Genomic DNA, 26,775 nt, shown 5'->3' on the forward strand with positions numbered 1-26,775 from the left:
ACATTCTCACTGCACATGGTCGGCACTGATAAGCTGCACTAGCTGGGTTAGCGAATGCTTATATATTTGCTTTGGAGCTAGAACTGTGGCATTCCCAGCTCTTTTCCCACACTGCATCAACCGAACATCTCTGTAGAGCCTCTCTGAGGATCTCCTCAAAAACTCAATGAGGTGCCTATGGTTCTGTAGTTCCTCTGTGTTTTGAGACAATTAGTACCGGGCCGCGCAAGAAATAATTGGGGCCTGCCATGCAAAGCAATGGCAGGAACCTATTACTATTGTCGGAGAAAGTGTTTCTTTCTTCTTCTTTATTTTTCTTCCGTAACCGTTAATGCGGCTCGTACCGCTGGGTGCACACCTACAAATGAGGTATCAAAACGTGCAGAAAATTCACGCCATTGGAGCTATTACTTTTGGTGGGATTTGGGCTTAACGTGGCGACATAATTCGCAAAAAACTACGAAAAAAACCCCATTATAAGTCAATGGGAAAAATCCTAGAAATACCCTATTTTTGAGGATTTTCTGTGTCGTCACAATTTCACCTAGAAATGCCATTCAAATTTCATTTTGTAGATACGTCTGTGATCTCTTCGAAAGTGAAGACGGCTCGTCGATACCAGTTACGGTTTGTCCACAATTTGCCTCTAAGCGACCCAAAGTTTCTCATTTTTCCTAAAGTTAGAGTGCGTCTCTGGCTGCTTAGAGTGAGAGATGAAGACAACTTTTTCAGCCCAAATCATTTTTGAAATCGCCATCACGCCCACAAATATCGCACGATTAGTATCAAAATCGGTCCTGACATTGATACGCCTGTCTGCTCCGGTAAAATGTTTTCGAAATTTATCTAGACCGTACGGTTTTCTGTCACGGTGCTTCAGAGCAAAGTCATGCGACAGGATTTTCTGAGGCTGTCTGAGGCTCTCTCCCATGTATTTGAATAGAATTTCAGATCTGGGCACAACATTTCTTTCTGTCATCACTGTAAATGCTCTGAGTGAGGTACAGATATGAATCTCGGGACTATCGCAGAAGACACATTGACCTCTGATACGCTTAAAACGCTTTTCGAATATGTATTACGGTTCCCGAACACGAAGGATTTGTTTCCAATGCTTATTTTCAGTAAAACGTGTAGGCTCAAACACACAATTGTGTGTTTGAGCATGTATGACTCACAGCTCACACCTGCTGAGACCATTATTTACCATGGCAACGGAACTCAAGAGGCTATTGGCTGGTGGTCAGGACTACAAATTCGCATCGCTGTAGTTCTATATATCCTCAGTTGAAACAGATCAGGACTGAGAACTGGCCTTTAGAACTACCTGCTGCTATGGGCTGTATATAACTGATTTAGCTCAGTAACTGTTACACATGGGATTAGTTTGGAACTTTAAAATTAAGCATATTGAAAATTTCAAAATAAAAGCCCTGAATATTTTTACATGACGTAATTGCTCTTTTTGGCTTTATTTTACTTTTCCATCCAAAGCACTGTTACACATGGGATTAGTTTGGAACTTTAAAATTAAGCATGCTGAAAATTTCAAAATAAAAGCCTTGAATATTTTACATGACGTAATTGCTCTTTTTGGCCGTATATGACTTTTTCATCCAAAGCAATGTTACACATGGGATTAGTTCGGAACTTTAAAATGGAGCATAATAATAATTTCAAAATAAAAGCCTTGAATATTTTTACATCAGCTACTTGTGTTTTGAGCATTATATAACTATTTTCACCCAAGGACTATTACGCATGGGATTAGTTTGTCCCTTTGAAATGAAGTTTAACAAAACTTCCAAAATAAAAGCCTTGACAACATTTTAAATCGTACCGAATGGTGCACGTCCACCTCGCTTAACGTTCTTGCGGTTCTCCGCGTGCCACTGATTACGTCGCGGCGTTCTTTAGCGTCGATGCCGATTTGTAGCGACGACGCCGTGCCCAAACCCCACGGGCGCGCCTCGGCAGGCCCCGGCTAAATTTCTTCCGAAATTTTCTAGTTAAATATTTTCGTTTTATGTATTATTTGAGTCTGGAGGATCTTTTATTTTGAAAATCCTTTAACCGTATTCTCTCGGTTATGTCTTGAGCGCCAACATTGAGCCCATCTCATCACTCCCAGATGGGACCGTCTCGTTGCAGAGAAACTAGCTCCGGGCTCTAATTAGTCATTATCGTGAGTTAAAATTTTCACAAAAGTAAAAGGTTCGTTTTTGTGGTGCATCTGTATCTTATTTTGAAGGGATATGTAAACGTTACCATAGTGACCAGAGTCAGAGAGCGTTAGGGCAGTGGAGAGACGAGATGAGAGGAGTAGAGCTTGTGAGTTTTAGGTCTGGTTCACAAGGCACGATTTAAGGATTGTCGGTCAATTTTCCAAACCTCTATCACCACACAGAGCCGATAAAAGTCCAACAGGTTCGGTCGGTTCGTGTGTCCAGCCACACGGCAGGAGCAAAACACCCCACACGAACCGATTCCAGACACGAACATCCCGATTCCAGAAGAAAATCCAGTAAAACCCCAACATACCATACGTGAATTAAGAATGATCAAACACGGATGGCGATGTAGAAGCATCAGTGATAGTTTGTGGATTCATTTTAAACGATAAAAGACGTAACAAATAGAAAAGGCGTTTGATAAAAGACGGCGGGAGCAGCCGCTCTATTTGCTGCACTATAATTTGGAGGTGAGTTAGGTTTTTTCGTAGTTAACATTTTTAACTGAATAAACATAATCACATATAATAAACATATATAAAAGTGACCTTTACATATAGTAATAAACATTTCCACATGTCACCTCTGATGTCCACCGGACTCTCAGTTGCCATGTCAACTGTTTGAGATTCCCCTCCGTTCTTACGTCACCGCGCTTTCTGATTGGCTACCTGTCACATTCAACAGGCTGCGTTCTCGGTCAGGGAAAACCCCCAGGCTGCAATAATCGGGCCAAGACAACGTTGAATGTCGATTTTAGAAAAGAAAAAAAAAAAAGGCTTTAGCGGGAACATCAACATGCAGAAGCATTATTTGACGTCAGCCCCCTATTCCCCCTCCGGGCGCAGTAAAATTGCCAAGTCTTGACCATTTTCAAAATCCACTGTCACTGCCTTGTTACCATGGTAGCTGAGAGCTTTACACAGGAGAGTTATAAACGAGCAAAAACCATCAGACAAATGAAAACATGGTCACAAATAACATTTTTTGCCTTTAAGCAATCCCATAGCGTAAAAGTGACATTCAAAGTCTTTTAAGAGCCTAAATGACGTGTGTGCGGTGGTCTCTGCTGGGTTCAGCACATTGGTCAACACAGTTATGGGGGAAAGTAATGGATGGCAGGCAAAGACATTTGATGCTGTGTGAATATAAGCTGCTATTAAGAAAGATTCATCCATCTTATTGTGGAAAAATAACACATCCATCTGCTCTAATGTCTAATTTGAATTTTAGAACATCAATGAGCGAGGCATGCCCTGGTTTCATGGACTCGGAATGAAGCGTTTTGAAGCAGAGAAGCCTCTAATCTTGTGGTGTTTTTCTAATACCATTTTGGGTTTGTTTTTCGGAAAAGAACTTGTACAAATACCAGCCAACTGCAAAACATTTAGGCTAAGAGTTTACCAAAATGCTTCAGCCAAATAAGAAAAATGAAGATATTGGGGATTATTTTATTCCAGCAATGAATGCATTGAGTTTATTGTTACTATCCCTCATTAATATATACTTTCAGTATAGATTAAGATGATAAAATTAAACATTTAGGGTGACAGTTTAAAATCCAACAGTTTGTATTATCATTTTTCTTCAATATTTAGAAAAGAATAAAAATTAATATTTAGTGCAGAGAGAATGATACTGGGGAAACGATGGAGGTTTGTACACTGCAACAGTGGGGTCAATTTGACCTGCCAATAACACAAGAAGCCATCAGGCCCATGAATCAACAACGATGTAAGAGCTTAAACAAAAACACAATGTGTGTTTTGGTCTTGTTTATATTCTGAAAATAATAAGCTGGTAACGACTCAGCAAAACAACATGCAAATACTTACAATTTCTTAGCCTACAATTATCATTTATACTTTTACGAACACCATAGCTCTTTTCAGATCATTCTTTGGTTCCACGCAGAGGTTAGCTATGCCTTGCAATTACCGGAATGTTTCCAACATGGAACAAGGGATGGAATTCAACCCATTAATTTTATGCTCCTGATCTATTTACAATAATAAATAACCAATAATGAAATGAACTGTACAGGGTGATTGTGGAAGCAGTGTGATGCAGTACTATGATACCTGCTGCAAACGACTTAAGGCTCTTCTAGAGTTGAGCTGATCTGAAAAACATGCTGATCAGTAAATAGAAACATGTCGAGTATGTTGCACAACAGCTTTGCATGCATTCAAAGTACCAACTGCATCTTAAAACCCTGCTAAGGGATCATAACACAGAACTCAGCGTTTGGGGCAACCCCCAGCATCAAGCAGGACATCTTAGGTAACAAAAAACATTTTTTAAAGCTGATGTAGAAAACCGACAAATAGAAATATTGCAGCAAGTATGACCTCAGCAAGAGCTCTTGTGTGATCTTTGTGGTGTGCAGTGGTCAGGACCTAATAAAAGCTAAACCGCTGAACTAACAACAGGGTATGGGCAGTGAAGACTCGATAATGCACACAGGAAAAGAACGCCAAGCCCTGAACTGCAGTAACTCAGAGTTCTTAGAAAGTGTATGCTGACATGAACAAAAAGCTGTTTAGATGATGTGGTTAAATTCAATTTACGGCATATGGCACAGCAAACCAGCCAGGAACCCCATGCTGGCCCTTTCCCTTTTTTTTCAGTTAGGGCTGAAACGATTAATCGGTTTCATCGTGATTAATCGTGAAATACTTGTCAACTAATTTAGTAATCGATTAATCGCTAACTGCAGTTTTCCGTTTCCATATAAGCACTTCAAATAGGGCCTAATTAAAACAGTTTTATTACTTCTCAATTTCCAGGTTTTCTATTTAAATTCTATTTTAACCATATTTATTATAACCCTTCAATTATTATGGTGTGAATGAAAAATATGCAACATGTCAATAGCTCGAGGTCAACATTTCCTGCTGTTATTCTGTGTCACAAATGAAACAAACTGCTGCAGTTCAGTAGAGCATCTTCGTTTTACAGGATGTTAAAAAGTGCTTCCCCAGGCGCCGCGTGGAGCAGCGGATAAAGCGGCCAGCATACAGAAGCCACAAATCTCGCCATCCTGAGTTTGAATTCCATCCTTGGATGCTTTGCCACATGACTTTTTCCCCTTCTCATCCTGTCAGATTACTGTAAATAAAGACCACCAGAGCCAAAAATAAAAAGATATTTAAAAAAAAGAAAGTGTTTCCCCTCAATTTTTAATGAACTCAAACTAAGAATCTTGTTTTTAACATAGAAAGAAATCTCAATTTTGAAAATGCTTTAGAGTTGAACAAAACACCACATAAAAGAAAACCTTTAAAAAGTAAAACGCCTGTTCCATAATTTCTTCCATGTGTCACAGACATCTCCATTTAAGAAATTGCTCCCAATGTTTTTGGAGATGCTTTCATGTTCCTGTAACCCCCTTCAGTCCTCCCTAAACACAGTGGCATCTCTAAGCAGGATAAAGTGCAATGTCACGCAAACTGGTCTGCTTTGAGGAACATAAGCCTGAGGTGTTGCTTGAGTCTCTAAATTCGGTAGATCCTAATCCAATGGAGCGACACTCAGATGTGGACAAATTAGCCAGATTCACGGATTCAAATCATCACAGCTTAGAAGAGCTGCAGGATCCACAGCAGACCTGCAGAGGTCTTGGTGAGCCCTCACACCTAACAAGGAAATAAAACGTGAAATTTTATGACAAATACAAAATCTTAAAAAATAATCTGTCCTGTCCTCTAAAGCAGTATAAATTTTAGGCACCAAACAAGTGGCTCATTTTGCTAAAATTTGCTCATAAAAAAAGAATCTCCTTTTTGACCCATATTAGCTTATGAAACCTTACACAAAAATATAAAAGGAAAGTTAAGAGCCATGGGATTTTTTCTGAAAATGGGGAATAACACCTGGACCACAACATAAATACATGTACATGGCCGCAGAGGTTTGATTTGAGTGGTAAATAAAGACCCTGCCTTCAAATGTCCCAGAAAACCTAGCCTAAAATAGCTGTGTTCCACTGCCTACAGGCCTAAAATAAATATCTAGGTTAGGAAACTAGCCGGCCAGCCAGAACGCGGCGAGACACAGATGGCAGCCAGAACAACCTGAGCAAAAAGTAAAAGGCTTTGGGTTTAAAAGTTAGAGACATACCTGCAGACTCATTTGCTGGCAACAAAAAGCCCTTTCCTCCGCCGAGCGCCAGAGCTAACTCGTGTTCCAAGTGGGAATTTAGCCTCCAGTGCCTCCATGGGACTGGTAGCAGTGGAGGGGCAGGACGGCACCATTGCAGAGCTCCTTAGAAGGGCTGCTGGGCCGCAGCGCGGCCGCACATATTCCAGGAAAGCGTGTCATCAGGCCGCTTAAGCCGCCCAAAGAATCGTCCATCTCACATGCACGCACTAATCTACGCGGGGTCACTCAAGGTAATCCCTGCTGAGCACTCTTTTTTGATTGGCACTCACAGCAGCACAGGGAGGGGTTTTTTTGGGCCTGTCAGCTGGTCGGACGATACCAAGTCGGGATTTTCAAGGAGGGGGTGGAGCTCTCACATGCTCCAAAGAAGTAAAAGTAAATGGAAAATGAGGAAAAAAAAGAAAAGAAAGAGCACACAATCAGCAGATAGGCTGCCAACGCTGACTCGGTCTCACTGAGATTTTTTTTTTTCCACTCAGTTTCACTCACTTGCCCTACATTCCACTGCTCTTTGCTGCTGCTCCTATCCCACTCTAACGACTCACTCTGCTCACTCAAATGTCAGTTGCTGGACCTTGGAAATCAGCCACACACTAATAAACAATTACTTAAATTACAACCTAGAATAAACAAATATCCCATCTATACATGTAAAGTAAACAGACTTTTCCCTCCATCTTCACCGGGGTTCTCTTAAACACTGGTGTTCTAACAGCAAACGTTAAACACTGAGGAAACTCATCCAGTCACTTGAATATGAAAAATATTCTTGTGCTCAATAGGGATTCTGAAAACTTTAGTTCGCCACCTCCTCTTACGTAAAAACGTGCTCTACAACCACACAGTTCTGTTGCACAGCAGATGTACTGGACACAATGTTCTCTACAAGGGCTTGTGGCACAGGAAGCAAAGGGAAACAACCCAGATAGGATGAGACCTGTCCTTAGCCTGGATTGCAATATTTTTTCTGAACCAGTACAAGCTGGAGGTTACTCTACCCTTAACAGGATAAAGAATGAACAAGACTGAATGAATAAATGAATGACGTTCTTCAATGATTGAAAACTAATGTTTGCAGAATGCTATGAAGACACTCCAGTGGGCTAAATACTAACAGAACATCCTCTAGATAAATCAGTCTGATCACCAAACATTCGAGAACACCAGTAACCAAACTAACAAAATAGGATTTATTATAATCCATTTCTCTTCTACCTTTGACTCAATATGCCTCCAAGATTCCCATAATGCAACCCAAGGCCAAGTTCAAACTTTCAACATATTTTCAGCATTTACATAACTTCCGCCTTTCGGATTGTTGGACTTAGACACAAACAGTTGAGATCAGGAACCAATCACCGAGCTTAGAGCCAGAATAAAGTATGCAAAGATTAAGACCTCACAATATATCATCATTGCAATATTACTACAGGGAATATTGTTCAGGTTTAGATAGAGGAATTCCCTAAACTCTTCAGGAAATCCATGACCACCTCCCAAAACAACAGCCTGGATTTTTTTTTTAATGTCTGTACTTTGATAGTGTTGGTTTACTCTAGGGGTGTACCTATTGGTCCAGATTTCCTTACAGGGACAGTATTGTGTAAAATCAACTTATGTGAGCTTTACATCATGCTATAATGTTATTCCCTCATCGAAAGAAAACCTGAAATGTTGCCATGATTCTTTCATGCATGTTTGAAAAATCTTTTAATCTGCCTTGGCAACCATTTAGCTTGGACCTAGCGTCGATTTTAGGCGCAATTCCTCCTCGGAGCTGCAGTTTTTGAGCTTCCACCTCACTTCCCCAATCAGCTCCTTCAGACTAGCCAGCAACAATTAGCAAACACCTGGTGAAGCTGCGCAACTTCTGAGCTCATTACATGAGCTACTTCTCTGCATAACACTTGTAAAAACGTTGTTGAAGGGTTAATAGAGGAGTGATGTTGTGATGACATTCTCTAGATGAAGTTTCAGAAAGAGCTGGAGCTTTTAAAGAGATAAGAGACCATATTTCAAGGCATTAAATTAAATGATTTAAGCCACATTTGATATATGTAGTATTTTTGTAACAAATGAAGGTAATGTAGTTACTTGATTGTGCTTTAAAATGGCACTGTGTGCCTGGAAAATATACAATAGTGCCCCTTTAATTTTGGGCAATCAGCCAACACATGTGAAACTGATCTTTTCCACCTTAATTAAGTTGTGAAGATTAGCCACTGACTCCTTTTGCTCTGCCATGACACCGTTGGTGGGAAAAAAAAAAAAAAATCAGTATTGGCAGGTCTTCTTAAATCTTCTTATATGTTGGACTTACCTGGTTCCGTCCTCTCCTCCTGCCATAGTTTCTCCGCACCAATGCCTTGTAGTTTTGGTTCTTTTTGGTCAAGTAGTAAAACAGCACACAGTCAGAGACACACTAAAACGAAGAAAAAGAATATATTTATATGTTGTTTTAACTGGTTTATTATTGTTACTAGATGGATTACTTCCAGCTGGTATTTATTCAGATAATAAACTTTACATTTACCTTCCTTTCAAGATACGAGGCAATCAAACCAAAATTCTTGGGATGTTGTATGAACCTGCAGGGCAAAAGCAGTCATCACTCATCTAAACCAAACTCCCATCGTTGGGACTTAATAAAACCGGGGTAATAATTAAACATGGACTCACTTCTCCTTAAAGATTTCCCTCTCGTGTTCCGTCCAAACGTTCATGAACTGCCGAGCTTTGTACACCTTCATCGGGTCGTCCATCAGGCCGTTCATGTTGATGAACTTCACCCGCCTCTGCTCCGAGTCGTACATCATGGGAGGGATGACCGACAGCTGCCTCATTTGTTTCTCATTGTTCTGTAAGGCACAAAGGGGTCAGAGGTCAGACTTGGCTTGTTGCATAAGACCTTATCCAGAAAGTTGTAGTTTAATTGTGACGTGCTTCAAGAGAAAAATGCAACATCGGGTCAATTTATTGATGAACTGGACAGTTTTTTCTCTAAGCCCAAACTTTGTCACTTGAGGAACGTGATTCAGAAAAAGCTGAGCAACATCACTGTAAGCCAGCCTGAAGCCAAACAAAAATCAGGTACAGATAAGCACGTTTTTAAATATAAAGATATACATGGAAGTTGCACAGTTATAGGTCTCAATGACTGGTCATGGTCAGCCATGATGAAGCTACGGGTGCACCGGTTTCAGTTTTCTGGCGAATCATAAATCTTTAAAAAGCTTGACCTGACAATTCCGATTTTGGCTGATGGCGATTTTTCTAAATATAGCAACTATGTCGCTGTATTTAGGACTATTGTTAACCGGCCGCGTGCAGTTATAACCTGCTGGGCGTATCCATCAGTTAGCCATCCCTTTTGGGAACAGCGGCTGATTTTCAGAGCTTTGTGGAGGTAGATAAGATCGGTTTCAAATCCAAGTATCAGCCAATTGTCCATCTACCAAATGTAAGGAAATTGAGACAATTTATTGTTGCACGCGAAGATAAAACCCTTCCTATTATCACTTTACACTAAGAACTTAATGCTGAGCACCCAACAGAACGGTTCCTTTCTCAAAATATTTAAAGATGGGTCTTTTTGCCGCTAGTCCACCATTATTGTTTTGAAAGAAAGCTGTTCCAACCGCTGAGGAATTCATCGTTTTACTAATCAACCAGCAGTGGCTTTCAGGCCTTTAGTACAACATGGAGGAGCCACAATCAAGAGTTCAATTAAAGGGAGATCGCCACACTTTTACTCATACTTCATCATCGGTGATGTAGCGATGATGTATGAAGAAAATCACTTCCAACAAGCATATCAAAAAGACAAGATGTACAATACAGTCCTGCTCACCATTATTGGCACCCCTTCATGTTTTGCATAACTGAGTGAATATCTTCAGAAATAAATGGAAATGTTCAAAACTTAAATCAGCAGTATCTTTCAATTTGAGGTCCAAAGTAATTTAACAAAGACAATTACCATTTCAACATAAATATTTTAATTGCAAAGGACAAAACAGAAAACCAGCATGTGCACTAATATTGACACCCCTCCTTAATATTTGGTTGCACAGCCTTTGGCAGCAATGACGGCCTCCAAACGTTTCTTATATTCATCTATAAGCTTCTTGCACTTCTCGGGTGGCATTTTCTCTCAGACTTCTTTTGCAATATGCTCAAGCTCTTGTACATTTGCAGGGTTCCTTTCTCCAATGGCAGATTTCAGCAACCTCCAAAGATTTTCAATTGGATTGAGATCAGGACTCATTGCTGGCCATTTTAAAACAGTCCATTTTTTCCCTTTCAACCATGCCTGCGTGCTTTTGGAGGTGTGCTTTGGGTCATTATCTTGCTGGAAGACCCAGGATCTTCGCCTCAAACCAAGTTTTCTTACGCTGGGCAAGACATTTCGCTCTAGAATTGCTTGATAATCTTCTGATTTCATTATGCCTGTGATACGGTCAAGGCCTCCAGTACCAGATGCCGCAAAGCAGCCCCACAGCATTAGGGATCCTCCACCATGCTTGACTGTTGGTATGGTGTTCTTTTCTTTAAAGGCTTCATTGCGCCGTCTGTAAACATATTGTTTGTGTGAATTACCGAAAAGCTCCACTTTTGTTTCATTTGTCCATAAAACGTTGTCCCAGAAGGCTTGAGGTTTGTCCAGGTTCTCTTTTGCGAAGATCGAGCGTTCTTTTTTATGTCTTTTCTGCAGCAATGGGGTCTTCCTTGGCCTCCGCCCATAAAGCCCCACTTTGTTTAGTGTGCGCTGTATGGTACTTGTTGAAACAATCACACCAGACTGCTCCAGGTTGGTCTTTAGATGTTTGACGTGGTGTTTTTTCCACCATTCGCACCAACCGTCAAAGACTTCTGTCATCAATTTTTCTCTTCCCCCCATGTCCAGGGAGGTTCTTGACCGTTCCATGCCTGGAAAACTTCTTAATAACATTACGCACCGTTGAAACAGGGATACCGAGGTCTTTGGAGATGGCTTTATACCCTTTGGAGGTCTTGTGCTTATAAATAATAGCATTTCTGGTGTCCTCAGACAGCTCCATTGTCTTTACCATTGTCACATGTGAAGATGGAATAACAGGTGGCTTTTAAAGTACCAACATGATCATTCATTGGTTAATTCATGTCACATGTGTGGAGGCAGTTCGTCACAAGTGATCTTTATTTGTGATTTGCAACAGGTGAGCCGAATTGGGTTTTCATACTGATTTGCTGGAAAGGGTGCCAATACCATTGACATGATAAATATTATGTTTTTCTTTGTTTTCCTCATAATGTTTATCTTTTCAAATGTTTTTTATCATTTGCTGTTTTGCATCGAGCACAAGCTATCAGCAGTAAAATGTTGTTTCACTTGATGAATTTCCTTCAGGAAATATTCCATTATATGTACTTAAACTTCATGGGTGCCAATAATGGTGAGCAGGACTGTATATACAATTCAAATGTAGAGCATGTCCTTGGCTACATGGAGCGAGTCCACCATTATTGTTTTGAAAACAGTATGGGGAAACTCATGACACATACTTTAGGAATACCGCCCACAACTCCTGTCGTCGTTATGGCTTTATTATTTGTAAACTCACAGCTGAGCAGCTTTACGCCGTCTCCACTTGTGAGTTATGAAAGGTCAGAGTCGGCTCGTCTTTGCGGGTTTATGATGCAACTGTGTTGTGAAAGAAGCTAAAGTTTCGATTGTGGAGAATTTGCAGAAAATCAGGTGCAGCTGAAGTGCTTAAATACTTTCCCTCTATAAGGAATGCAGTGGAAATCTCACAATAAGAACCAGCGTGATTACGACTGGAAACAATTAAACCCCTACAGAGGAAGAGTACTTCAAATGTTCTGCAGCTGGTTCCCACCTCCTGTTCCGAGAGACCATCGATGATTTCAGAGATCTCATGCTCGCTCCTTGCTATTGTTGCAGAAAGACCTGTTCCTCTTTGTCCAACTCTGTGGGAGAAAAACGGGACAAAATGAAGTACCAACAATAATAACATTGAATTTGTCTGCTGTGAAGATCCAGCTTTAATACAATTGAAAAAGTCTGAGTCTCAAAATACCTATCAACTCAAGTGGTATAGCTTTAGCTTCACTCTGTTCAGATTTTATTAGAGGAATGCTATGGTACTGCATTTTAGGAAATACAATGTTTATTTTATTATTTTTAAAAGGCATTCGATTATCTTTTAACATGTTTATAATGTTTCATGTAAAAGGCTTTAGTGGTTAAAAGAAATATCTTTAGAATGTGCATTTTTTTAAATCCAATTACCCATCAGAATAATTAATAATTTTGATATTAGATGTAATATATTCTTATTTTATTTCATTCTCTCTTTTTCATGTGACCTTCCATCACTCTGTAACATTTAGCCTTTACCATTATGGGTAACCTCCTTAGTATCTATGGTTAGCATCTGCTGCTGTTAGGCTGTGTTCAACAGGCTAAATATGTCTGTCCAACATTTTATTATGTTCCAAGTTCATAATACTTGGTACATATTATCAAGTTATTTCAATAGAAACAGTCTTTTGCTATATCAATATTGCACACACAGATATTGCTATGGCGATGAATTTACATCAGATACCACCTTGTTTTCCCTACTTATAGATACAACTTCACGGCAAGCCCATTCCTTAAAATATGTAAAAATTAAAAAAAATGTATTCACTAATCACGCTTTTTATTACTGATTTTAGATTTTATTTGAGATTAGACTTGCCAGTTTTTATATTCTAAGAACAAGAACACATAAGAGGAAAATATGCTGCATTTTTAAAATAAAGTTTTTAGTTTTGCATAAACAGAAAATGAAGGAATTGAAGGATTACCCACCATTCATGCTTCAAATGTAAATTCTAGCATTCATTCTATTTTTATTAAATTAAAGTACATCTTGTTTGTTGACGTATCTAGAGGCCTTTGAAGGAAAATTGAACTCTGCACCCAATATAAGGAATATTAAAATATCATAAAAAGCTTTTTTTTTAATATTATTTAATACTGATTCTACTTTAATGTCATTAACATTGGAAAATACCATGGAGATTTAATTAATCGTTAACCCTAAATTTTATGCAATCTTCTAGTTGTGCTTGGAACAAAAATTTGACAGCAAAAATAAAAGAATTTAGTAATATAAACATAAAAACCTAACCTTGAGGCACCAGAGATTCATTCACAACAAAATACTCCTTACAGGTTGAACTTTGTCACTATTACTGATTTTCATTACTTCATCAAACCAGTGCAAGGTGGCGAAGGATAATGAATGATGCTCACCTTTGGAAGCGCTCCTGCTGCTCTCGCTGCTTGCGGATCTCGGGGAACTGCCGTTCGTAGTACTCCCGTGTTCTGCTCTCCTTGGCTTTACGTCTGGGGTTGTTCTCCATGCGCTCCACCTTCTTCTCCCATGCCTCCATCAGCTGGTCGTAGCGCTGGCAGATCTTCTGTTCCTGTGCACCGGAAGGGGAAACGGCACTCTTGAATCAGGGGCGTTTGTTCTTATGCGTGGAGTCGAGGCAAGATCTCATCTGTTTGAAGTCTGTTGTCATCAAAGTGAATCAGAGAATCCACAGGGGGATGTTGTTTTATATACAGATGAAAAAAATATAAGGAGTTCCACCATTTTATGTCCATAATCACAGCAACCGACAGCATGTACTCCGATTAATTTTTCCCCAAGATTAATTAAAAAGATAAAAATGTTACATTATGGTTTGAAAACAAAAGACTGCTTATAATAATTTTTGATGAATATCTCCTTTGTTCTTAAAAGAAAACTTTTATTTTTGTTTGTAAATTTTAAAATGAAGAGACGACATTTCTCTAATAAAGTGGAAAAAATTCTTTACTAAAGTTTATTTATATACATTTAATGTCTGCGTGCTCTGAGCTCTCTGAATTCAAGTTGAAATTTTTGTTTGGCCACACTGTTTTGCCCAATAAAGCCAATTTCTGATTTTGAAAACACGTAAAGTTTTCAAATTTTCCTTTATTTTTTTAAGAGTACTTCTTTTGTGAAATTGCCTGAATTATTCCATCAAAAACTAAAAAATTGTTCAAACCTGCATTTGTTGTTGTATCTATAATGAAAAATATTAGTGTGTTCTTTATTGTGGGAAGTCCAAAGAGCCACGTGGCTTAGATGCATAAGTAAAGATAATCTTTCAATTTTTTTTTACATTTTCTGACCAAATTAAATGTTCTCTCCTTAAAGTGGCGGTGCATTTTACAGGCACAGTGCAATTTTGTAGCGCATTTAGCGTTATAAAAATGTTGCATACATCAAATATAACTTAAAAGAAATATGACTTAGTAATGTTACGTCTTGAAATTGGGGCGGGCTGCTCTGTGTGGCGGAAGCTCAGCGTGGAAGCTGTAGCTCCAGGGAGGAGATGCATGGAAAAGGCGGTGAGACCAAACATTTTACAAACTTGAATGGTTGCCATGGAAGATTAAAGGATTCCTCAAACATGAATGAATGTTTGAGGAATCACAAATTAATGAATGAATAAGCTTTACATGACAGGATGTAAAGATCAAAAAAGTCAACTTTACATAACACTGCCTCATAACGTCATATTCAAAACTGATCGAAATCAAAATCTGCAGGTTTGACCTCAAATATTTGTAAAAGACTGAGCAACAATAATGGTATCAACAAAACCAATTTCTCCATCTACCAACCATGGTCACAACTATTCTCTGTAGGAGACCAAGCAACAACATGAGCGCGTTATTTAAATCAGTGGTCCCCAACCCCCGGTGCAGGTTTGTGGACCAATTGGTGGCGGGCCGCACAAGAAATAATTAACTAGAAAATTTCGGAAGAAATTTAGCCGGGGCCTGCCAAGGCGCGCCCGTCGGGCATGGGCCCGGCGTCGTCGCGCCACAAATCGGCGTCGACGCCAAAGGACGCCGCGACGTGATCAGTGGCACGCGGAGAACCGCAAGAACGTTAAGCGAGGCGGACGTGCACCGTTCGGTACGATTTAAAATGTTGTCAAGGCTTTTATTTTGGAAGTTTTGTTAACCTTCATTTCAAAGGGCCAAACTAATCCCATGCGTAATAGTCCTTGGGTTAAAATAGTTATATAATGCTCAAAACACAAGTAGCTGATGTAAAAATATTCAAGGCTTTTATTTTGAAATTTTCAGTATGCTTCATTTCAAAGGGCCAAACTAATACCACGTGTAACAGTGCTTTGGATGAAAAAGTCAAATAAAGCCAAAAAGAGCAATTACGTCATGTAAAATTATTCAAGGCTTTTATTTTGAAATTTTCAGAATGCTTCATTTCAAAGGGCCAAACTAATACCACGTGTAACAGTGCTTTGGATGAAAAAGTCAAATAAAGCCAAAAAGAGCAATTACCTGATGTAAAAATATTCAAGGCTTTTATTTTGAAATTATTATTATGCTCCATTTTAAAGTTCCAAACTAATCCCATGTGTAACAGTGCTTTGGATGAAAAAGTCATATAAAGCCAAAAACAGCAATTACCTGATGTAAAAATATTCAAGGCTTTTATTTTGAAATTTTCAGTATGCTTCATTTCAAAGTTCCAAAGTAATCCCATGTGTAACAGTGCTTTGGATGAAAACGTCAAATAAAGCCAAAAACAGCAATTACCTGATGTAAAAATATTCAAGGCTTTTATTTTGAAATTATTATTATGCTCCATTTTAAAGTTCCGAACTAATCCCATGTGTAACATTGCTTTGGATGAAAAAGTCATATACGGCCAAAAAGAGCAATTACTTCATGTAAAATATTCAAGGCTTTTATTTTGAAATTTTCAGTATGCTTCATTTTAAAGTTCTGAACTAATACCACGTGTAAGAGTGCTTTGGATGAAAAAGTCAAATAAAGCCAAAAAGAGCAATTACGTCATGTAAAAATATTCAAGGCTTTTATTTTGAAACTTTTGTTAAGCTTCATTTCAAAGGGCCAAACTAATACCACGTGTAACAGTGCTTTGGATGAAAAAGTCAAATAAAGCCAAAAAGAGCAATTACATGATGTAAAAATATTCAAGGCTTTAATTTTGAAATTTTTGTTAATATTCATTTCAAAGGGCCAAACTAATACCATGTGTAACAGTGCTTTGGATGAAAAAGTCAAATAAAGCCAAAAAGAGCAATTACGTCATGTAAAAATATTCAAGGCTTTTATTTTGAAATTTGCAGGATGCTTCATTTCAAAGGGCCAAACTAATCCCATGCGTAATAGTCCTTCGGTTAAAATAGTTATATAATGCTCAAAACACAAGTAGCTGATGTAAAAATATTCAAGGCTTTTATTTTGAAATTTTTGTTAAGCTTCATTTTAAAGGGCCAAACTAATACCATGTGTAACAGTGCTTTGGATGAAAAAGTCAAATAAAGCCAAAAAAGAGCAATTACGTCATGTAAAAATATTCAGGGCTTTTATTGTGAAATTTTCAATATGCTTAATTTTAAAGTGTAAAACTAATCCCATGTGTAACAGTTACTGAGTTAAATCAGTTATATACAGCCCAAAGCAGCAAGTAGTTGTAAAGGCCAGTTCTCAGTCCTGATCTGTTTCAACTGAGGATAGATAGAACTACAACGATGCGTATTCGTAGTCCTAACCAGCAGCCAATAGCCTCTTGAGTTCCGTTGCTATGGCAAATAATGGTCTCAGCAGGTGTGAGCTCTGAGCTGTGAGCTCTCAAACACACAAGTGTGTTTGAGCAAACACACTTTACTGAAAAAAAGCATTGGAAACAAATCCTTCTTGTTCGGGAACCGTAATACATATTCGAAAAGCGTTTTAAGCGTATGACAGTTCAATGTGTCTTCTGCGATAGTCCCGAGATTCATATCTGTACCTCACTCAGAGCATTTACAGTGATGAGAGAAAGAAATGTTGTGCCCAGATATGAACCGAGGTCGGCTGTCACTCTAATATGAGCAAAAATGAGAAACTTTGGGTCGCTTAGAGGCAAATTGTGGACAAACCATAACTGGTATCGACGAGCCGTCTTCACTTTCGAAGAGATCACAGACGTATCTACAAAATGAAATTTGAATGGCATTTCTAGGTGAATTTGTGACGACACAGCAAATCCTCAAAAATAGGGTATTTCTAGGATTTTTCCCATTGAGTTATAATGGGGTTTTTTTCGTAGTTTTTTGCGAATTATGTCGCCATGTTAATCCCGAATCCCACCAAAAGTAATAGCTGGAATGGCGTGAATTTTCTGCACGTTTTGATACCTCTTTTGTAGGTGTGCACGCAGCGGTATGAGCCGCATTAACGGTTACGGATGAAAAATAAAGAATAACTAGAAAATTTCGGAAGAAATTTAGCCGGGGCCTGCCAAGGCGCGCCCGTGGGGTTTTGGGCCCGGCGTCGTCACGCCACAAGTCGGCGTCGACGCTAAAGAACGCCGCGACGTGACCAGTGGCACGCGGAGAACCGCAAGAACGTTAAGCGAGGCGGACATGCACCATTCGGTACGATTTAAAATTTTCTCAAGGCTTTTATTTTGGAAGTTTTGTTAAACTTCATTTCAAAGGGCCAAACTAATCCCATGCGTAATAGTCCTTGGGTTAAAATAGTTATATAATGCTGAAAACAGCAATTACATGATGTAAAAATATTCAAGGTTTTTATTTTGAAATTATTATTATGCTTAATTTTAAAGTTACGAACTAATCACATGTGTAACAGTGCTTTGGATGAAAAAGTCATACAAAGACAAAAACAGCAATTGCATGATGTAAAAATATTCAAGGCTTTTATTTTGAAATTATTATTATGCTCCATTTTAAAGTTCCGAACTAATACCACGTGTAACATTGCTTTGGATGAAAAAGTCACATAAAGCCAAAAACAGCAATTACCTGATGTAACAACATTCAAGGCTTTTATTTTGAAATTATTATTATGCTCCATTTTAAAGTTCCGAACTAATCCCATGTGTAACATTGCTTTGGATGAAAAAGTCATATACGGCCAAAAAGAGCAATTACTTCATGTAAAATATTCAAGGCTTTTATTTTGAAATTTTCAGTATGCTTCATTTTAAAGTTCTGAACTAATACCACGTGTAAGAGTGCTGTGGATGAAAAAGTCAAATAAAGCCAAAAAGAGCAATTACGTCATGTAAAAATATTCAAGGCTTTTATTTTGAAATTTTTGTTAAGCTTCATTTTAAAGGGCCAAACTAATACCACGTGTAACAGTGCTTTGGATGAAAAAGTCACATAAAGCCAAAAACAGCAATTACCTGATGTAAAAATATTCAAGGCTTTTATTTTGAAATTATTATTATTCTCCATTTTAAAGTTCCAAAGTAATCCAATGTGTAACAGTGCTTTGGATGAAAACGTCAAATAAAGCCAAAAACAGCAATTACCTGATGTAAAACTATTCAAGGCTTTTATTTTGAAATTATTATTATGCTCCATTTTAAAGTTCCAAAGTAATCCCATGTGTAACAGTGCTTTGGATGAAAACGTCAAATAAAGCCAAAAAAAGCAATTACCTGATGTAAAAATATTCAAGGCTTTTATTTTGAAATTATTATTATTCTCCATTTTAAAGTTCCAAAGTAATCCCATGTGTAACAGTGCTTTGGATGAAAACGTCAAATAAAGCCAAAAACAGCAATTACCTGATGTAAAACTATTCAAGGCTTTTATTTTGAAATTATTATTATTCTCCATTTTAAAGTTCCAAAGTAATCCCATGTGTAACAGTGCTTTGGATGAAAACGTCAAATAAAGCCAAAAACAGCAATTACCTGATGTAAAAATATTCAAGGCTTTTATTTTGAAATTATTATTCTCCATTTTAAAGTTCCAAACTAATCCCATGTGTAACATTGCTTTGGATGAAAAAGTCATATACGGCCAAAAAAAGCAATTACCTGATGTAAAAATATTCAAGGCTTTTATTTTGAAATTATTATTATTCTCCATTTTAAAGTTCCAAAGTAATCCCATGTGTAACAGTGCTTTGGATGAAAACGTCAAATAAAGCCAAAAACAGCAATTACCTGATGTAAAACTATTCAAGGCTTTTATTTTGAAATTATTATTATGCTCCATTTTAAAGTTCCAAAGTAATCCCATGTGTAACAGTGCTTTGGATGAAAACGTCAAATAAAGCCAAAAACAGCAATTACCTGATGTAAAAATATTCAAGGCTTTTATTTTGAAATTATTATTCTCCATTTTAAAGTTCCAAAGTAATCCCATGTGTAACAGTGCTTTGGATGAAAACGTCAAATAAAGCCAAAAACAGCAATTACCTGATGTAAAACTATTCAAGGCTTTTATTTTGAAATTATTATTATGCTCCATTTTAAAGTTCCAAACTAATCCCATGTGTAACAGTTACTGAGTTAAATCAGTTATATACAGCCCATAGCAGCAGTAGTTCTAAAGGCCAGTTCTCAGTCCTGATCTGTTTCAACTGAGGATAGATAGAACTACAGCGATGCGTATTCGTAGTCCAAATCAGCAGCCAATAGCCTCTTGAGTTCCGTTGCTATGGCAAATAATGGTCTCAGCAGGTGTGAGCTCTGAGCTGTGAGCTCTCAAACACACAAGTGTGTTTGAGCAAACACACTTTACTGAAAAAAAGCATTGGAAACAAATCCTTCTTGTTCGGGAACCGTAATACATATTCGAAAAGCGTTTTAAGCGTATGACAGTTCAATGTGTCTTCTGCGATAGTCCCGAGATTCATATCTGTACCTCACTCAGAGCATTTACAGTGATGAGAGAAAGAAATGTTGTGCCCAGATATGAACCGAGATGGGCTGTCACTCTAATTTGAAGAAAAATGAGAAACTTTGGGTCGCTTAGAGGCAAATTGTGGACAAACCGTAACTGGTATCGACGAGCCGTCTTCACTTTCGAAGAGATCACAGACGTATCTACAAAATGAAATTTGAATGGCATTTCTAGGTGAATTTGTGACGACACAGCAAATCCTCAAAAATAGGGTATTTCTAGGATTTTTCCCATTGACTTATAATGGGGTTTTTTTCGCAGTTTTTTGCGAATTATGTCGCCACGTTAAGCCCAAATCCCACCAAAAATAATAGCTCCAATGGCGTGAATTTTCTGCACGTTTTGATACCTCATTTGTAGGTGTGCACCCAGCGGTATGAGCCGCATTAACGGTTACGGAAGAAAAATAAAGAATTATAATAAAGAGACGCTTCTCTCCGACAATAGTAATAGGTTCCTGCCATTGCTTTGCATGGCAGGCCCCAATAATAATAAAGAAACTTTTCTTGGGAGAATAGCAATAGGTTCCTGCCATTGCTTTGCATGGCAGGCCCCAAATATTTCCGTTTAATGTATTATCTGAGTCTGAAGGATCTTTTATTTTGAAAATCCTTTAACCGGATTCTCTCGGTTACATCTTGCGCGCCAACATAGAGCCCACAAGCAGCAAAATGAGTAAGAAACAGATCAGATTTCTTAGTTTCTTAGAGAAGGGAAAAATGCTCAGAGAAGAGACAGGACAACGGATTTATCCCGGTAGGTGATTCCCACAAACCAAGCCCGCTCTGCATGATGAGCGGTGACCGGCTCGCTAAAGAGGCAATGAAGCCTTCAAACTGCTTCGCCACATAAAGACCAAAGCACGTTGTGAATAAGCAACACCTCGGGAGTCATTGTCTCTCATCACTCCCAGATGGAACCGTCTCGTTGCAGAGAAACAAGCTCAGGGCTCCCACTGACTTGTCGTTATCGAGAGTAAAATTTTCATGAAAATAAAAGGTTTGTTTGTGTGGCGCATCTGTATCTTATTCTGAAGGGATGTGTAAACGTTACCATAGCGACCAAAGTCAGAAAGCGTTAGGGCAGTGGTCGAGACGAGATGACAGGAGTGGAGCTTGTAAGTCTTAAGTCTGGTTCACACGGCACGATTTAAGAATTGTCGGCCGATTTTCCAAACCTCTGTGACCACAGAGCCGATAAAAGTCCAACAGGTTCGATCGGTTCGTGTGTCCAGCCACACGGCAGGAGCAACACACCACACACGAACCGATTCCACTCACAAACATCCGTAACAAAAAGAAAAGGCATTGGATAAATGACGGTGTGAGCAGCCGCTCTATTTGCTGCACTAAGCACTAGACAGGTGTTCTGTCTAGTGCTGTCAAATCATCATACGCTGTCAGAATAGCAAGTATGCTATTCTGTCAGAATAGCAACTGCTAGTATTCTGCTACATAGCATGTAGCAGAATACATACTGTCAGCGTATGATGATCTGACAGAACACCTGTCTCTCAGTTGTGCCATGTCAACTGTTTGGGATTTCCCCTCCGTGCTTAGGTTACTGCGCTTTCTGATTGGCTACCTGTCACATTTAACAGTTTGTGTTCTTGTTCTCTGTCAGGGAGAACCCCACTGGCTGCGATAGTCGGGCCAAGACAATGATGATTATACCCGATTTTAGATCGGAGCGGTCCCAACGTTCTACCGACTGGACCAGATCAGTCGTGGTGACACACCTCACAGTACAGGAGGATCAGTTACGATTATCACAAGCAATCCGCGACAATTGGGCGGGGAGGGCCTTTACTGTGCACCCCTCACCCCCGGGCCGCAGCAAAATTTCCAAACCTTGACCGGTCCATGGTGGTAAAAAGGTTGGGGACCACTGCTTCAAACACTCGATGCTGCAGTTGGTTTTTTTTGTTGTTTGTTTTTTTATTTTATTTAAACAAGTCAAGCAAGTTGGTTGAGACCAGAGCAGGAGCGAGTGAGGAAGTTGTTTGTTGTGGGTTTCAGTTTGTCATCGACTCCATTTCTGTTTCCCGTCCCATTCACAATCCGCTCCGGTGCAATCGTTATGTTTACAAACCCTCTTCAATGGGTCATTGCATTTCTATTACACAAATTTATGTTGAAATCATCAAATAAAAATACTGTTTATTACCGAGGTCAGGAAAACTTTTTAAATCCATAAATGCCTTGATGGGAAAGAGTTAAAATGTTTTTCGAAGAGGGTAACGAGGACAAAATAGCCCTTTATTCTTTTTTTTTCCTCCGACCTTCTGCAGCGAGGGACCAACAATTCACCTTCCTCTTGGCACAAGGCCACCAGCGCTCTGCCATTGTTCACGGTCCAAAAGGTCTGCCTGAACCCGACAAGGAGCTGCCAGAGAGGTTAGACTCACTGAACCGCAGCAACACAAAAAAGATCTGCGTGTTTAAACACAAGGTGATTCTGCAATATTTAGATAACCGATAAGGCTGCGGTTTGGCAAGGCACTTCTCAGAAAGGCTGTTTGATGTGACAATATTTATTATTCCACTACATACAAAAGTTGTTATTGCCCCACACAATGCGTCCAAACAAACGGGGGAAACCGAGGCGTCTCCTGTTCCCTAAATAATACAGCGGTTGTATAATTTTACAGCTTCCACAACCATGACCCACAGAGTCAAAAGAACCTCGGTGAGCAGGTCCAGCGTATCGTCGCATCGTTCTGAAGTTGATTTGGTGCCGAAGCAGCGACATATCATTATTTGAACAGAAATGTTTGAAAACTATTTTTTATTGTTTTCTGTCTACTTCAGTTGCATTTGTTATAGAAGGTGTATATTATCACTGTAACGTCCTGACTTTACTTTAGGGCTGCAGCTAAATTATTTTAGTTATCAGTTAAATCAGATAAAAATTGGCGCCTTCTGCAGGTTTTTCTCTTAACCACTTAAGACTTTTCACACAATACTAGAAAAACAAAAATATAAAAATAAACAAATAGTTCATTTTAAAAATATGAAAATAAACATTTTATTGCCTAAAATACAAAGATGTAACATTCTTTTAATTATTCCACTGCGTACAGTGGATCATTTGTAGCAAAGGCAGCGTCTGCAGCTAAAAAATACTTCTAACATCATGTGAATATTTCAGCCCTTTCTGCTTGACTTGACGTCAACTGGACTGCAGGACTGATCTGTTGATTATTTATTCTTTTAAGCAAATAATAACCGGAAAGCAAAAAGCTATTTGAAAGGATTTATTTTCACAGAATTTGAAGTGGGTAAAGCTAAAGCTATGCCACTTGAGGAGTTCTGAGAAAGATTTTTGTTTTCTTAATTCCAAAAGGGTTATATTTTTTCCACAGTTTTGGCTTAATTACACCACTGAACATGTTGTTCTTTCAGACATTGGGCTTTTTCTGTGTCTTTATACCCCTGTTAAAGATTAATCAATTACTAAGTTGGTTGCTGATAATTGTTTCAGTGATAATACTTTATCTAAAAGTGCACTGCTGTATCATTTGCCTCTAAAGACATATCCGCGTGAACATTCATAGACCGTCACAGTCCTTGATAAACTCGAGTCTTGGCCCTGCTGACAATATTTTTAAAGGAAACCGGTTTGCAGATGTTTACTCTCTGTTTTGGCACGGCTTGTTGATAATGCTGCCATGCAGTTCCAATTTATGCGGCCCTTGACAACAACTGAAAAAATGCTTGCTGACTCAGGCCATGACGCAGGTACAGCAGTTAGACTGCTTTGGCTGTTTCGTTAACATATTACATGTCTGGTTTATTGTTGAGCTGGTAAACTAGAAGAAAAAAAAGAATAATTTTATAGCAATTTCAATAAAAACAATGAGATGCAAAATTTTGTGGCCCCCTCAGTACATTCAACTTGACATTTTTGGCCCCCAAACCGTTTGAACACTACTGGTGTAAATGTAACAGGTGAAGAAACACTTGGATTATTAGGGAAAACATAACAAAATAATGTGAATGGCTTATTGTACAGTTTTGAAAGGACATTATGCGAACACGGGTTCTGATTGGTTGCAATCGCCTCCATGAAGCTGGGGTAACGCAGACATGAAATCCAGTTTTCAAAAATGCCTTTAAGGAGACCAGATCCAGTTTTAGAGATTACATGAGGACATCCACGGCCAAAATAAAAAAAAATAAAAAGACTCTGAACTTCACTCTGCTGTCAAATATATTTCTCAGAAGTCATTTTGGATTAAACTGGCTCCAAAACAAACGTGACACCACGTAATGTTGTTTGGGAATGACCGACTCTGCGACAACAGGTCAGCAGTTTGTGTGGTCTCATCAGATTTTAGTCAACAACACAGCTGCCCAAGTAAATAATTTGCTTTTGAAATAATCTGCAACTAATTTATAGTGCTTTGTTCACTTTATAAGGTAAAAAGGAAGTATATCGTAAAGTCAAACTAAGTGCTGCCGGTCATTCTTAAAAAATGTAAGAATAAATTGTAACCAGTGCTTCAACACTGCAAGCAGGGGTCATATGAGGACAGGTGGTCACATGTTGTATTGGACTGTGACTGTTACACCGACTATGGGAAAGGATAGGAGTTATCATGTTGTATCCATAATATCGACACACAAATATATAAAACAAGATGCAAGTTTGGCTTCGTGTAACTCCAGGGTGAGGAAACTTACCCTTTGTTTACGTGCGTGGTTCCTCCTCTTAAAAAACAAAATCAGCTTCTTCCGCATGACTTGGTTTCTGAAACAAGACAGGAGTCCAGTGAGATTTTGTGTTTATACAGGAATATTACTGATTGAATGTTGAGTTTAGAAAATGTAAAAAAAAACATTAAAAAAATATATTTTTTAAAAACGCCTGCATGTTGCAAACTCAAGATAGGGTTCATAAACTTTTCCCACAGTAAAATTCGAGCATTTTAAAAGGACACACTTTGGAGATAAAAATATTTTTAAAAAAGACAATTTCAATTATTATTGAAATTATATTATGGTTGTTGTTAATAATGTCTTGGTGATAGTGTTCAAAGTTCTAGACAAACTAAAATGAAAAAACGTTTGTGTTTTGAAACGTCTTTCACTCACACTCCTTAAACACCATAAAACAACAAATCCTCCAATTTCAATAATATAGAAAACATAAGCCACCCTTTATTTCAATTACACACATAAATAAGTTATTGAGCCATTGGGAATTATCACACTGAAACAATCCAAACAAATTGTCTGAAGGTAAATTACCATTCTGCGCAAATTCATTGCTTAAATATAAAATACAAAAAAGTCAGAAAAGAAGCTCTAAAAAATGTTTTTGGTAAGTTTTCTGGCATTTAACAAATACAAATAATTTTGCTAACTTTAGCTGACCTAAATCAAGAGAAGTTTAGTCTGATTTAACTTCAGATGGTGAAAAGAAATGCATCCATGTCTTTTTTATTAGGTTTAAAAACATGTCTGGTTTTAACTATAAATAAAATTTTCCAGATTTAGGCTTTTAATCAAACCTTAGATTGCACTTTATTACAAAACTGTGGAGTTTGAATATCCAACAGTCTGTAGGATTTCATACAGAAAACAAGCACTTTCTAAACTTTGGAAAACATCTAATTGAGATTTAAACATGCTAAAGGATTTTAAGCACCTAAAAGTCAAAAAGTCTCCTATAAACATGTTATGTCTGTGTTTGGCAGGTACCTTTAAAAAAAAAAAAAAAAAAAAAAGCATTTCTGAATATTTCCAGTAATCCATCCAGCAAAGATTTGCGCTTAAAGAGAGACACATACAAAATACCGGGAACTCTTTTGTTTACAAATGCTGGTGGTGTGTGTGTGGGGGGGGCAGTGAGGCCATTGACCCTGAGAGCGTGGCCTGTTCACTCGGTTCACACAGAATTGCTCTCTGTCCTGATAAAAGGCCGAGCCAGATGGGTCGCTCTCGTGGTACACGCTGATAAAAGGTCGTTTTTTTTGTTGTTTCAGATGACACAGCCTTCAACCCCTCATGCAACCTATTCTGAACACACACACGCGCACACACACATCGTCGCTTCCTCTCATAGCCTCTCTCTAGGAGAGGTGTGAGTAGTAAGTCAGCCAGGTGACTCAGCAATCAGATTATACTGAATTATCAGAGAGGTTTATGAGACCTCGGGTCGGAGTTGAACGGTTTCCATGGCGAGCGTCTGCACGCTAACAATATAAATAAAAACAGATACTCACGTTTTGATGTTGTCGTGGTACACCTTTGTGTCTGACGGCTGGTTGTACAAAGGCTAATAAAAAGAAGAAGAAGAAGCAAAAAATAATTATTATGGCTGCTGTGCAATATGTCATCCTTGTGCATTAGTAGTAGGGACAAACCGAGAAATCTGCTAGTGACTGAAATTAGATCATTTTTAGCTTCACCGTCCCTGACCGGCGGAGCCAAATGAAAACCTCTCAATAAATGAGTCGTATGTGAGCCTCTACTAGCTTCTGCTAACAACAACATATGTTTTTTTGTGTGTGGACGTTGACACAATGTTAGGCGGTGAGGTGTCTGAACATGATGGAGGAAGAAAAAATGAGTGAGAA

At 38.5% G+C, this 26,775-nt stretch overlaps 1 protein-coding gene across 8 annotated transcripts in view; it reads right to left on the reverse strand.

Annotated features, from left to right (window-relative positions):
* Window positions 1-26,775, reverse strand: part of ncor1 (nuclear receptor corepressor 1) — an 82,021-nt gene that overhangs the window by 39,729 nt on the left and 15,517 nt on the right. For all 8 annotated transcript variants that reach the window (XR_002753516.1, XM_023342857.1, XM_023342861.1 and 5 more), the window contains 7 exons: window positions 26,422-26,474; window positions 24,878-24,944; window positions 13,702-13,874; window positions 12,275-12,365; window positions 9,075-9,253; window positions 8,929-8,983; window positions 8,716-8,817 (listed from right to left, as the gene is read on the reverse strand). Coding sequence is in view for 7 of the 8 variants with exons in the window: in XM_023342857.1 (XP_023198625.1) it covers window positions 8,716-8,817; window positions 8,929-8,983; window positions 9,075-9,253; window positions 12,275-12,365; window positions 13,702-13,874; window positions 24,878-24,944; window positions 26,422-26,474 (720 nt within the window). In the remaining variant the exon portion in view is untranslated. The remainder of the gene's footprint in view (window positions 1-8,715; window positions 8,818-8,928; window positions 8,984-9,074; window positions 9,254-12,274; window positions 12,366-13,701; window positions 13,875-24,877; window positions 24,945-26,421; window positions 26,475-26,775) is intronic.

The sequence above is a fragment of the Xiphophorus maculatus genome, chromosome 11 (genome assembly GCF_002775205.1).
Source record: "Xiphophorus maculatus strain JP 163 A chromosome 11, X_maculatus-5.0-male, whole genome shotgun sequence".
In the NCBI taxonomy this organism is placed as follows: domain Eukaryota; kingdom Metazoa; phylum Chordata; class Actinopteri; order Cyprinodontiformes; family Poeciliidae; genus Xiphophorus; species Xiphophorus maculatus.